The 15,083-nt window shown below is 42.8% G+C and overlaps 1 protein-coding gene across 1 annotated transcript in view; it reads left to right on the forward strand.

Annotated features, from left to right (window-relative positions):
- Positions 1–4,179: 4,179 nt before the first annotated feature.
- Positions 4,180–15,083, forward strand: part of UBE3D (ubiquitin protein ligase E3D) — a gene marked incomplete at its 5' end in the record, with an annotated part of 81,261 nt that continues 70,357 nt past the window's right edge. Inside the window, 4 exons of the mRNA XM_080616337.1 lie at positions 4,180–4,241; positions 4,798–4,997; positions 7,066–7,156; positions 11,811–12,042. Coding sequence (XP_080472463.1) covers positions 4,180–4,241; positions 4,798–4,997; positions 7,066–7,156; positions 11,811–12,042 — 585 coding nt within the window. The remainder of the gene's footprint in view (positions 4,242–4,797; positions 4,998–7,065; positions 7,157–11,810; positions 12,043–15,083) is intronic.

A 15,083-nucleotide genomic window follows, 5' to 3' on the forward strand; every position in this document is an offset into this window, starting at 1 on the left:
CCGGCATGCACTGCGCCGCACCTCCTCAGCGCCGCGCAACGCCCTCTGGCGGGCCGCAGCAGGAAAGGCGAGCGCGGGACAGAGAGGGAGGGTGGCGCAGCCCCGCCTTCGCTGTGGTGACGGGAACGGGAGTGGGTGAGGGTCTGCTCGCCGTGACGTGCGCGGACGCGCAGCGGCAGGACGTGGCTGTCCGACTTCATGCTGTCGAAGCGCTATGTATAGGGAAAACGTGGAAGTGGGCGCATGTAGGCCACATGATGGAAATAAACGTAAGAGGCATATATATGTATGTATATATTTATTTTGCCTAATCTTTACCTAGTTCACCAAATACAGCACAGGTAAAAATGGAAGGCAAGGTTAGAAATATTTAGAAAATATTTTCAGTTCTATGAGTAGCAGCTACATTCAGAATTTTCTAAAATCTACTCTGATTTATATGCTTGACCATCCTGATGACACAGAAGGGTGAGTGTGGGGTGCTCACCTGGACAACACTGGATGGAATTTTTCATTTCAAGAGGATTCTCAAGTGAGCAGTTCCACAGGATGAAGGGGACACTTCTTAGACTGCAATCTTTTCGTGTCCATCGGTTTGGCTCTCAAGTTTAAGCAGGCTTCATAATAGCAAACAGTTATTATGGTTATAAATTACTTCAGTAACTGAAAAAAACAAACCCACCAAAACCAGAAAGTGCATTCAGCTTCTGTAATAAATCTTCTAGACTTTGTCTGAAGACAATACATATTTCTGAAATATTGCCAGGGGAAAAGCTCATAATATTTATAAATGTTCTACTTGGAGACTTATCATCCAATATTTTATGAAATCTAATTTTATTCTCCAGGCTTGGGATAATCATAAAGAGGGAATGCCATTCCTCTTCTCTAATATTAAACTATTCCAGGATTCATTAGGTGAGAAACAGTTACTTTTTGGAAAGCTGACAATTCCCACTGGTTCTGAGGCCAGAGTACGAATCTGCAGGTCATGTATTTCCAATTAAAATGGTGCATTTACATTTACTTTTCTTTAAAGATACCTACAAATGCATTTGAGGTCTAATTCTTTCGGCTGGAGGTAAAAGCTGATGCTTTTGGAGCTGTTTAAAAGTGATCTTCACAGAGGCAATGGTACCTTCAGTAACTAACTTTATGTTGTCCACACTGTGAAGCGGTTGGAGTTCCAAGCTTTCCTTTCACTGAATTTAGCAGTGGTGGTTATATCTTGGAGGCCTGAAATTGTCTCACCAACTTCATGTGCAGTGGCAATCAAAAAACTCCCACAAAACCTACGCTATTGAGAATATTGAGAATGAGATAGAGGTAGTTGTTGGGCTGCTGTTGGGTTTCTGGCACTGCAGCCTCAGAATGATTGCTGCATCAGTTCTTACCTTCATAGCTCAAGAAGGATGTGGAGTTTTTAGGGGAGGCACAGAGAGGGAGTGGCACCGCTGCGTGACAGTGGAAGCAGTAGTAGCTGCAACTGTTCAATACAGGGAGAGCAGGCTGAAACAGGCTGAGAGAATTGGGGTTGTTCAGCCTGGAGAAGAGAAGGCTCCAGGGAAGGCTTAGAGCAGCCTTCCAGTGCCTAACCGAGACACTGGAACAGGTTGCCCAGAGAAGCTGTGAATGCACATCCCTGGCAGTGTTCAAGACCAGGTTGGACAGGGCTTGGAGCAACCTGGTCTAGTGGAAGGTGTCCCTGTGCATGGCAGGGGGGTTGGAACCAGATGATCTTTAAGGTCCCTTCCAACCCAAACTGTCCTATGATTCTGGGAAAACAGCGAATGATTGTTTTTGAAATGTGTAAAGGAAACACTTTTCTGCAAAGCAGTTTGTGAACTTTTAGAACATACTTCTACCAGAGTTGGTCTGCTGTCCCTAAGCTGAAGAACACATTATTCATAATGATGGGAAACACATCTGTAAGTTGTCACTGAAGGAAATAGGCATCCCTAACAGAATGAGATGGAGGGGAAGTACTGTGAAGTGACCCCACTGCGGGGATCTTCCTAAATAGTATATCCTTTTACTGATGTTGGAGTCAAAATACTGGGCTAGATGCACCACTGGTGCTAGCTGCTCTCACTCTGTATGACATTTACCTTCATTTCTGTGTAATTATTTCACCACAGAAATGGTGAGAAACCTATAATAACCTATAGACAATTTCAGATAAAAGAAGCTCACACCCTGTGAATACTTAAGATTATTCATAACTTTGTAGCCATGTGTAAGCCTTTGTAAAGTCAGGACCTGAGGCCCTTTCAATAACACTAGGAGTTGATTCTCCTGTAATTACATGGATTTTATGTCTGACGTGTGACCTGCTTGCTCAGAACAATTTAACCTGCAATATGTACCTTGCTTTGTGGAGTAAGTGGAAATGAAAGCCACCATGTGGACTAAATATTTTTCTTCCTAAAAAAAGCAAGGAAACAACAACAACAAAGTCCCTAAACACCACCCTTAGAATGGCATGTGGAAAGCATGGTCTGCATCTTTGAATACTTAGAATTCCTGCTCTGTAAAACAAACAAAAAATACTGGTTGAGGCAGTTTAGCTGACTTGTCATATTTCTCCTACAAAACCTAATCTTATTCCATCTGCTTTGGGACTCTTCTCAGAGATCTACATAGTTTTGCCAACTCCATGATTACTTCAAGTGATCTTGTCTTAGACAGTAAATTGCTATGAAATTGAAGTGTACAAATCTGCCTTTTTGTTTGAAGTTTTGCAGATCATGTCTTCAAACAGCTCTCTGCAATCACAGAAGGTCTTGTGACATTCATAGAAAGTAAACACTTCACAAAAACTTTGCAAACAACTTAGGTATTTGAGTTGGTTTTTTTTTTTTTTTTTTTCAAAGCAAAAGCTTCTTTCCTTGATGTCCTTGAACACAGACCATCAGCAGCCTCTTACATGCTGTGAGGGAGGCATGCTGCATGAAGTGCAGAGGTGACAGTGCTCATGAGTTAAGGGACAGTCATGCAGGGATATCAAGGTGGAATAACAGTCTCTGGGTACAAGGCCTCACGACAGGCAGTAAGAAGCCTCACCCCAGAGCAGCAGATGCCTGTGCCAAGGGTCTGCCTGGTATGAGTGTAGCGTGACAGCATTCAAGAGCTGTGTGAACCTGGATCGGCAGGAATTTGGGTGGACTTGGAATGTTGCAAGAAAGGGTGGAGAGGGGGTTGTTTGCAAGGGTGGGTGCTGGTGCAGTGACATGCCACAGGATGCAGTCCTCAGCACTCAGTAGGGAGCCTGCCCCTGGGTTGGCAGAGGCCTCTGCTCAGACATGGTGGTCTGACCTGAGTCAGCTGCTAGCTCACTGCTCTGTGGGAGATCCAGAACAGCAAGAAAAGTTGTGGGTCAAGGTAATAATGGTAATTGAGGATGAAAATAAACCTTCACAAAAACATACAATCACTCACTGAATCCCAAAAGCAGACTGCTGATGTCCAGCCAAATCTCCAAGCAATGGCCACTTTGAAAAGACTACCTCCCCTGTTTTTATTGCTGAGCACAATGCTATGTGCTGTGGAATATCTCTCTGGTAAACTCGAGTCAGTTGTCCTGCCTCTCCTCCACCCCAGCTTCTTCCCTGTTTCCAGCCTACTTGTTGAGCCAAGCAGAGTGAGACACTGAAATGGCCTTGACAGTGTACAGAGGTTGCTCAGGAATAGCTGAAACACTAGTGTGGTACCAAAGCTGTTTAGTCACAAGTCCTAAGCACAGCATCATACGGAGCGCTGTGAGGAAACTCCATCCCAGCTTAGGGGTGGTGGGACTCACCGCAGCTCCCAGTGCCTATGGGGAGGTGCCAGAGAAGCCGAACCATTCTCCTCACAGCGGTGGGGTGACAGGACAGGCAGATGTCGACACACAAGAGGCTCAGGCTGGGCATAAGAAAACCCCGTGAGGCCAGCTGAGCCCTGGAGCGGCTGCCTGTCCGAGCAGTCTGTGCAGGCCTCACCCTCGGGACTCCGGGACCTGACGGGACCCACTCCTGGGCACGGCGGCCCAACCCTACAGCCAACCGCGGGGCGAGCGGGGGATGTGCGGCAGCCACCCAGGGGCACCGCCGAGCTGCAGGAGGCGCTGTGGCGGGCGGGCTCTCCCCGCGTGCGCCGGGCGGGAGCGTCGCTTCCTGGGCGAGGCGCTCGCATGCCGGCATGGAGGCAGGGCTGCTGCTAGAGATCAGGCGCGGGACGCAAAGTGCTTTGCTGGTTATCCGGTAGTGCGGGGCGCTGCCCGCCTTCCGCTGCTCGGGCCGTGCGAAGCGGCCGGTGCCGGGGGAGTGGAGGGTAGAGGGTGGGACGGCAGGGCGGGTCAGTGGGGCGGTGGCGGGTTTGGCTTTTAGTGTCCCTAGTCTTGAGCGGGAGGTGGTGGTGATGGGATAATGGCATTGTGCACCGGAGCTTCCCGCTGCCCTTCTCTTTTTGCGCAGCTCGGAAGAGCTTGAGTTACTCTGCAAATAAATGCTTCTTGAGAACGGTGCTTTATTTCTCTTGATTGCTGTTCGCCCCGACAGGATACCCCAGTTTACCGCGTGGGTCCCGGGCGCGGAGGAGCTGCAGGCCGACCCCCTGCTCAGTGTAGCCGGGCTGCGGGCGAGGCGTCCCACGACCCTTCCACCTGACGCTGAGGCTGTACTGCGGTGCGGGGGCCTAAGCACAGCTCAGGTCCCTTGGCCCTGGGGTCCTTTTCTCCCGCTTTGTCCTGCCTGCATCAAGCAGCAGCTCGCCCTGACACCTCCTCTCAGAGGTAAACCCGCTGCTTTCCATCCCCAGCGAGGCGGACTCCGCGAGCTCTCCGGTGGATGTCTCGGTGGCCGCGGACCGTGTGGAAGTGAAGAGCGGCGGGAGCTGCGAGGCGGCGACATTGCCGCCAGAGGTCAGGCTAGCCCCGTCCTCCTGCCGCGGCCTCCGCAGCATCCCGGGCGACGGCCTCCACCTGCGCATGCGCCTCCGCTGCCCGCCTCCGGGCGCTGGTAAGGAGGGGGCTCGGGCCGGGAAGGGGGGAATGTAGCCCGTGGCTTAAAGAAGATGCTGCCTTGCTTAGGGTTACCTGAAACTTTACAGCTTTAAATCATAAGAGTCAGGGGGTGGTTGGCATTGGAAGGCAACTTAAAGATCGTCTAGTTCCAACCCCCTGCCACGGACAGGGACACCTTCCACTAGACCAGGTTACTCAAAGCCCCATCAAACCTGGCCTTGAACACTGCTAGGGATGGGGCAGCCACAGCTGCTCTGGGCAACCTGTGCCAGTGCCTCAGCATCGTAACAATAAAAAACCTCTTCCTTATGTCTAATCTAAGTCTACCCTCTTTCAGTTTAAGCCATTCCCTCTTGTCACTACATGCCCCTTTAAAGAAACATGCTGTTGCTTTTTCTAAAATGCTCTTTAGCTCTGAATTGGAGATTTAAATAGGAACTGGTAAAATTTACTAAGACTGTCAGTTTTAAAAAATGAAAATCACAGAAAGTGGCGTAATGAAAGGGAAACAGTTGCTGAGTAAGTGTTCTGTGTAGGTGTTTGAGAACTGCTCTCAGTTCCTCCCCCGTGCTTTCCCAGATTACTTCAAAATTATTTCCTTTCCCTCCTATTCCGTGTTTGGTAGCTGAAGATGCAGTAACATGACTCATTCAGTCTATCGTGCTAAGGTTGTCACAGGCCACTTAACCATAAAGAGTTGTGATTTTGTGTTGGAGCTTGTTTTCAAAGCCTCAGTTTGCAGAGTTTTATGTTGCAGGTAACACAGGCAGACTTACTTTCTTTATTTCCATGATGCTAATTCAGATCTGGCATGTGATTGCATAGTAGCTGGTGTTTTAATTCTAGCATTGAAGTTCAGTAAGTTTAGATTTATTTAAGGGGTCATGATAAAGAAAGATATATTAAATAACACAAAATTGTCGTTCTGTGGTTTTGAAGTAGATACTACCAATACGGTATGTGATGTACAATAATGGCTTCGGCACCAGAAACACGGTGGAATGCTCTTTTTATTTTATGGTATGCCAAGGTTGTATCTTTACATTAATCAGCAATTATGCATATACTTTGACAGTTTAATTACGTAAAAATTATTTAATGTGTCTTAATTAATGAGGCATGCTTCAAAAGACCAGAGATCAGGTTTTTAAAATTTACCTTTGAAAGTCATTCCAATGAAAAACATGTATGCAAACCAGATGGTAATTGATACATGCATTGGATAACCTTAGTTACCTTTAATATTTTGTGTTAGTATGGAAAACCAGTTATCTTTTCCATGAAATTCTTCAACCATTTAAAGTACTTTTCATATGTGCTTTCAACCTGAATTTTAAATACTGAACGTCAGTGCTGAGAATATACTTTGATTCTTAAGCTTGAGAAAGTGGGCAACTCAAAACATAATCAGATATAGATCTAGGCTTACAGTTTTACTTTTCTCCACCTCATGATATTTGATGATTTGTGGAGGCTTTTATAACTCCTTTTTAATTTGGAGAAGTTGTCTAAGCTGGCTTTTGTGAGACTGTTTTTGCTTTGTTGGCCTGCAGAGGGTATTGCTCACTATCTGTTCCTCAGGTGGTACCACAGTGGTTGGTGTCTTACCTGCCTGAATATTTTAAGTTAAGGCACTCCTCCCTCCCCCCCGTCACCCCCCAAGCTCTGACTGTTTTGGGTTACATATTGTGGTGTGTCCTCACACTGCAGAGACACTGATTAGCAGAAATATCATTAAAAACGGTGGCATTGAATTTTAATTTATAGTATCTCTAACGATATTGATACCTCAGCTGCCTCCGTGGAGAGGATTTGCACCTTTAAAATAATCATTCATGTATTCTTAGCAATATGAGGCATGAGGTGGAGATGGCAAGTTTCTCCTAAATCTCAGTACTTGCTTCTACGGGAAAATAAATAAAGGGAGTGTTTAAAAAGTCAGCGTTTGTTTTGTTCATTAGATTCTCAAATTTTATTATTTTGAGGTACTTGGCAGGATTTTTCTGTACAAGTATCTGAAAGTTTTACACAGTTTTTAAGACTAGTATGTCTTCTATCTACAGATTTGGTTTCTACTTGGAGGGAAAGACTTAAACCCCAGAAGAATTATGTCTTTTACTGTCAGTCATGTGGTGACATCATAGTAAAAGACCGGTGAGTACTGCAGTGTCTTGTATTTATAGTGATGAATGCCATAGTACTTGATATTCGTGTTATTTTGTGTACTTAGAGAGACACCTGAAAGGTATTTAGTTTGAAACTGATAGATGAGAACACTTTTGAAGCACTATGGATGAATAAAAGCAAAATTACCTGAAACAGTTTTTCACCATTTACTCATTTATTTCTTGATTTCTGTCTGGAAAGTAGAAATACCTTGCAAAGGGAGTTGGTGCTTTGCCCTGGAACCTGGGAAATCTGGATTCTTTTCCTGCTTGTCTTTGGGTGACAAGCTGGACTTTTGTAGCTGGACTTCCCTATGTGTAAAATTTCTGCTTTGAGAGCTATGCTTTTTGTTCATACAGAATCTCTTTGCAGTCATCATAATTGCTTCTGGTTTTGTGGTACAAACAAAAAGCTGTAACATTTTGGCTTGGAAATATTGCAGATGCTCATAGTTTTCATTGATTTAAAAAATACACAGTCTATTAGCAGTTGACATTTTTGGTATGTTGAAGAGAATAAAACCCTGAAAATTTGAGCCTGGGCTTCTTTCTTCCTCTACACTTTTAGGGATCCTCTTCAGTTCTGCTCAGTCTCTTATAAATTCCTTTCAGTCATCATGCTGTAATTATAGAATGGCTGCTCAGAATGGGATGTTGACCACAGCTCCCTTCTATCTGTTAAGCAAAGCTAACCTCCACGTAGTTCAAGGATGCTGAATTTGGGAAACACAAGAGCTATTTCTTAGCTGTGTAACTCAGCCTTACTTCTCTTCCTTACAAAGTCTGCAGAGTGAATGAGAATTTTAATAAAAAGCTACTGCATTTTCTGGCTCTTCTGATAAACAATTTTGACAGCTTCAGCTGGATATATAAGAACTGTTAGAGGTGCACCTGCAGCCTTTATGATCTATGTCACTCCTAATACACATAATGGTAATAAAAATGTAGTAAACTCCTATTACTTTCTTGTCGTACATATGGATTTATGGCTGGCTCGAATGTAACTGAATGAGGATTTCCTGACTTTCTCTTATGAAATGTCCCATCAGAAAGTCTAGTAATAAGTCTTATTTTGATACATTTGTAGAATAATGAAATTTCTAATTTCTAGTCAGTAACGTTTGCTTTCAAAACATTTTGCACTTTTGTATTTTTGCCTCTGAGTGGGTGTTTTCCTGAATTTCAGCACATCAAATTCATATGCATGGAGTTTACATCTTTCGGTTCTGCATCCTATAATGTGATGCAGTTAGAATTTTTGATAAAGGAAAAAGAAAGAAGGCATTTTCGGGGCTCTTTGCTTGGTATTTCTCCTTGCAGGAAACCTTTGAGCCCTCCAAATGGTGTCACTAAAAAATATTAAGACAACGGTAAAAGAGTGGAGCTGCCAGTGTATCCAGCACCTTCTGTTCCAGCTCTTCCAAAAGGAAGACAGGAATGTAGTCAGTACTTTCAGCTACAGAATTTGTGTTTGGTCTCTCCAGGGAGAATGAATATGACAGTGGTAGCACAGGCTCTGTGATGGAAGGGAAGTTACAGAACTGTTTGAGGGGGAACTAACTAAAGTGTGAATTAATAGGAAAGGGTCTATAATAAGAAAAAAACTAATATCTAGAAAATTCTGCCTGTGAGAAGAAATTGACATAAATGAGATTTATTTTAGATAAGGCTGTGGAGAAGATGCAAGACTTCCAATGTGTAAAATGTTGCTGCAAAGAAGGTGGCAGTAGTCTTCAGTTAAAGTGAGAGGAATTTAGCTTAAAAGAAAAAAAACAACAAACCAACCTCAAACGTATTCTGAAGCTTTTGGTTTTTACTGTTAGAGACTGCAGAGGAAGCCATCATTTTAAAGACTAGATTAGAGAAATATGTTAGTAATGGCTTAAATGTAAGTGCTTCTTCCTTGATGCAAGAAAATGGACTCTATACCTTTCTTAAAATCCCCTGGCTTAGTCTATTTGTTTCCATGAATCTGATAGCTCTTCAGAGGTTGAGGTTATGCTGTTGGATTCTTCTCCATTACCCTTACATTATCCACATTAGAGGAAGTGATTATATGTTTTGTTTTGTTGGGATTGTTTTCCATGATTTAAGAGATGCAGAGAACTTGGGATACTTTTTTCTTTCTCCTCTGCCAGTTACACTAAATGTAGCTCATATATAAAATATTTCTTTAAGGAATAATTCTTTAAGGTTTTATTTCTGTCATGAAGTAATTCTTAAAGGCTGGTGGTGGGTTAACTGTGGCTGGACATCAGGTGCCCACCAAAGCCACTCTATCACTCCCTTCCTCAACCAGAGAGGGGAGAGAAAATATAATGAAAGGCTCGTGGGTGGAGATAAGGACAGGGAGAGATCATTCATCAATTACTGTCTCAAGCACAATAGACTCAGGGAAAAATTAATATAATTTATTATTGCCATGGTTTAAACCCAGCTGGTACTTAAGTACCATGCAGCTACTCACTCACTTCTCTCCCTACTCCTTCCCCCAGGCAGGATTGGGAGAATTGGAAGAATGTAAAACCCGTGGATTGAGATAAAAACAGTTTAATAACTAAACTAAAGTACAATATAATGATAGAAATAGTACCAACAGTAACAATGCTGAAAATAATACTAGGAAACAAAAAAATAATGAAGTGAAATGAGAATTCAGAAAACCCAAGTGATGCATAACGCAATTGCTCACCACCCGCCAGCCGATACCCAGCCCAACCTGAGTGATTGGTCCCTTTCAGGTAACTCCCCCCCAGTCTATATACTGGAGAATGATGTGCTGTTTTATGGAACACCCCTTTGGCTAGTTTGGTTCAGGTGTCCTGTCTCTGCTTCCTCCTGGCTTCTTGTGCCCTTTCTCACTGGCAGAACATGAAAAACTGAAAAGAACTTGATCAGGGTAAGTGCTACTTAGCAACAACTAAAACATCGGTGTGCTGTCAGCACTGTTCTCAAGACTAAAATGAAAACACAGCACTGCACCAGGTACTAGGAGTAAAAATAACTCTATCTCAGCTGAAACCAGGACAATTATCAATCAAATCAAAGCAGGAAATAAGAAATAAACCCTAAATCTTAAAAACACCTTACCCCAACCCTCCCTTCTTCTGGGCTTCATTCCTAGATTCTCTACTTCTTCCCCTCAGTGGTGCAGGGAGATGGGGAGTGGGGATTCCAGTCAGTTCATCACATGTTTCTGCCACTCCTTCCTCCTCAGGGAGCACTTCTTACACTCCTCCCCTGCTCCAGCATGGGGTCCCTCACATGGGAGACAGTCCTGCATGAACCTCTCCAGCGTGAGTCCTGCCCCAGACTGCAGTTCTTTACACACTGCTCCAACGTGGGTCTCTTCCATGGCGTGCGGTCCTTCACGAGCTGACTGCTCGTGACGGGGGTTTCCCCCCAGGGTCACAAGTCCTGTCAGCAAACCTTTTTCAGTGTGGGCTACTCTATCCATGGGGTCCTGCCAGGAGCCTCCTCCAGCACAGGCTTCCTAGGGCATCAACAGCCTCCTTTGGACACATCCCCCTGCTCTGGTGTGGAGTCCTCCATGGGCTGCAGGGGGAGATCTGTTCCACCATGGACCTCCACGGGCTGCAGGGAACAACCTGCCTCACCATGGGCTGCAGGGAAATCTCTGCTCTGGTGCCTGGAGCACCTCTACCCTCCTTCACTGATACTGGTGTCTGCAGAGCTGTTTTTCTCATATATTCTCACTCCTCTCTCCTGGCTGCTGTTGCACAGCAGTTTTTTCCCCTTCTTAAATATGCTACCACAGAGGTGCTACCACCATCACCGATGGACTCGGCTTTGGCCAGCAGTGAGTCTGTCTTGGAGCCATTTGGCATTGGCTCCATCAGATATTGGGGAAGCTTCCAGCAGCTTCTCACAGAAGCTGCCCCTGTAGCCCCTCAGCTAACAAAACTTTGCCACGCAAACCCAGTACAACTGATAATGAAAGCAAAGTCTAGTATTGCCTGGAGCAGCTTCTTTGGTCTATACAGTCTCAAAAGAAAGGGATTTGAGTTTTATTTTGTGTGTGACTTCTGAAATTTGAATCTTGAATCTAAATCTAAATTGAAATTGCATTATCCATTTATTTAATTTTATTTTATTTTTTTTTTTTTTAGGTGAAGGTGTCCTGTGGTATTTTTGTCAGGATTTAGCATTTTCCAAGTCTGGTATTTGACTTTGAGGGGCTTCAGAAGACATGCTCTCCCTTGCTGTTGCAGCAGTCTGTTTCTGTAATTTTTATATCAACATTTGGTGCAAGGGAACTTTACAAGAAGTAATAATAACTGTAATTGCAAAATATCCATTGTTATATTTTTCATGACTGTCTAGAACTGTTTAGTTTTTGCGAGGTGACGCATTTCAAGAGAGTTTATGCCAATTTCTGCCTTATAATCATTGGAGATTCACCCTTGGGGAAATGCTTCATCACAAATGTAGGAGGAAAAATACAGCCATTGCTTTCTCAAAAAGCATCCAAAGAAACTGCTTTTGACTGAAAGGAGGTTCAAGCACTTCCTTTTGAGAAAATGCTATACTTCCCACTTTTTTGTAAGGAGTCTAAGCTCTCTTTTAGTGTCTTAGAAAATAATGTAATGTATCGAAATATATTTTTTCTTCTTCCCTTTTAGGAAATTCCTCAGAGTTCTTCCTCTACCAAGTGAAAACTGGAGTGCTTTAGTTGATGAGTGGTGTTGTCACCCCAACCCCTTTGCCAGAAGCACTTTGTACCCTCAGCCTGGTGACTGTTTTCTTGGTGACACTTTTTTCCTGATGAATTCAGGAGGTGAATCACATGTGCCTGAATCTCCCATGTGCTGCTCAGAGACTGGACACCATACTTCTCAGAGTTGCTCCAACTTGGTAAAGTATTTTGTTTGAATAATTCTTAAGTGAATGTATTTGGACCTTTTTCATTGTAAAACACTTTTTTGTCATTTGTTTATTTAATTTGTATGTATTATAGAGCTGTTTTGAAGGTCATAGGAAGTTGTTGACATTCTCTTGTACTGAAACCAAAAAATATTCTAAGCTATGATTTACATTTACTAAAGCATGCACCATGGTCTTGATATTGACCTAGATACGTGAGAAAACTGTCTTGCTATAAGCTGAATTAGAAACTATTTAATTATGTAGTTCTAAATCTGAATATTTCCCAAAAAATATATCCCAAGTGAAGGACATCAACATGTAGTGAGATAATAACTGTAACGTGTTAGGCATTTGTCAAAGGATAGTGGAGTGAAGAATGAGGAGGAAACTGGAGTAATGCTGCTTCTTCTTCTTAAATTGTGACTGGATGCATAACCATAAATGTGATCAAAGGAAGGTGTGATTTTATTATTTTTTCTTTTTTTTTTAGCTCTAGAAAGAAAAATCAGAATGAGTTTTGGTTCAGATGTGGCTGTTTTATACTCTTAGAATATAGTAAAGAAATGGAGTTTGTTTAGCTAGCTCTGTCTAGTGAAAGTGACTTGCTACCCCAGATTATAACTCTTCATATTAATGTTTCGGAGATGTTCTGTGGGGGATAGATCCTAGTGTTGATTCTCTAGGAAGAAGACTGTCATTGGCTTAGAAACACCAAAATTTATTGTTGCCCAGGAAAAAAAGAAATTGTAGGGATACTGATGTTTCAGTGGCAGGACAAAGCCCATGGAGAAAGAAAATTCAGCTTTACTCATCTTGGAAATCTACCACTTATATAAAAGGTCAAGCAATAATCTTCTACCGGAATATCCAGGTAGTTCACCAAAGCCTACATTTCAATAAAGTCTTTTCTGTTGATCTACTGCTTGTCTGTATTTGTGCTGACAAAGTTTGTTCCTGTAGATAACATCTTTTATTCTAATACCATGTATTATACCTGATTACTGAAATCCTTCTGCAATTGTGGGAATGGTTGCTGCCTTGGCAATTTATGCCTGTTGCAGCTGATGACTACCTATGTGCAGATTCCCAACCTGAAACTTTTAATCTGTCGAGAAGTAACACCAGAGACTGATTCCTGTCTGCTGCTGTCATCATTAAGGATTTGTATTGTTCCCCATTAAATCACTGGGATTCTCACAGATCAGTGGTTGCTGGTGCAATGCATCCCAGCAAGCCGTCTGCTTGGGAAACAGTTCTGTCCTACGGTCCCTATCTGTAGGTGTTGCAGCTTTGGTCTTTGGTTTCTTGTTCCATTGTTCTTTGAAAAACAGAATATGTGGGGAGGAAAATAAGAACTGATACCCTGAAAGGATATCAGCGTGGGAGAAGCAGATTAATTTGGATTAACTCTGTGGCAGTTGGAGCTATTTTTTCTGAGTATCCTTAAGAAGGGGCCTGAGCAGAAGATTCTGAATTTCCAGGAGGACAATGCTTTCTGCCAGAGGTCTCCAAAATTAATTATCTCACATTTCAGTAGTCTCAAAAGAGGTCTTAGAACAATGGGAACAAAGACGGGAAGAAGCAGGGTGCATGGAATTCATATTGCAGCCTAGAGACAGGGGAGCAGTCTGCCCAACACTCTTCTTCAATCAACCGAAGAGAGTGTTTGCCAGAATAGGGTTGGTTTTGAGGCAGAAACATGATAAAAGGATGTGAGACAAAGATGTTACTGATGCGTGGGTCAAACCAGGAAAACAGCAGAACTTTTGAATAAGGGAGGAGGCTATTTTCTGTCAGAGGCATACAATAGTAGTATAGTGTGATAAATTTTCATGTTTGCTTCCTAAACTTGCATTGAAGTTGAGAATTCTTTCCTTGTTTGTGTCAAATCCTTCTTTCTACATCCTTCATGCTTGCAATGAATTTTCATTTTTGTGTTTGCTTATTTCCAGCATCACTAGCTTGCCATGTAAATGAGAAGAACTGTAAGATCCAGCAGAAACTGGACTAATAAGGAAAAAGCCCTCATACTGATACAGAAAATTCTTCCATAATACGAGTAATAGAAAGTTAGAGGCAAGATAGATTGCTATTGGCATAAATGTTCTCATTTCAGAGAATACTTTTGCAGTCTGCCCCAGTATGAAAGTTCTTTTTTTAATTGCATTGCAGTTCTTTGGAAACTGTTTGCTTATGGCCAAAATAGTAACAAGAATGTACCAGAGATGCTTAAACAATCTTTTCCAGCCTCCATTCAGACCAAGACAGCATCCATCCATTGCAAACATATTTTTCACATCTATTAGTCTTCCAGTGTAACATAGTTTTTAAATGTCACATGGTCTCGCCGCATCCTAATAGTATCTCTTGGGGAAAATATTTTCCCTGACACCGTATCAGGGATCCTTAGGAATAGAAACAGAAAATACTGGGCTGGTGATCTACCTCCATCTGCAGATTGCCAGCAGCTGCAAGTTGTCAAATAGATATATTGATTTAATTAGTCAGGCTAAAACTATTGCTTTATCCATTGAAGCATGATACAATGAGTTAGTGGTGGGTTTAGGTACCATACTGCACAATTCTCAGCTAGCACCTGTGACTGTAGTCAGAAAAAAAGCCGTACAAGTTGTAGCTTTCAAGGAAGTACTGTATCTGTATACTTGTACTGTGAAATACTTTTAGCAGCCTCAAATACTGATTTTCACAAAACCCTGTCTACTTATCCTTGCTCAGCAAGTGAAACAAGTTATTTTACTGTGTGTTTGAGAGGAGTAGCAAAGTAGGAATTGGGAAAGGATATATGAACCAAATGTCTTTTCTGATATCCATAACAAGGGGTCTATACTTCCAACATAGGCAGCTCTCTGAAGCTTTAACAGAGCCTATTAGGCTCTCCTTGGGGCTTTTAGTTTGATTCCTGGCTTGTGAGGAGCAAGCAGGACTTTGTGATAGTAAGTTCAAATTCCATATGGGATGCTTTCTGTTTTTCGTGGAGTGCTCCTTTCTGTTTGTTTTATTATGTGCAT

This window comes from Psittacula echo (genome assembly GCF_963264785.1).
Source record: "Psittacula echo genome assembly, chromosome: 4".
Classification (NCBI taxonomy): Eukaryota; Metazoa; Chordata; class Aves; order Psittaciformes; family Psittacidae; genus Psittacula; species Psittacula echo.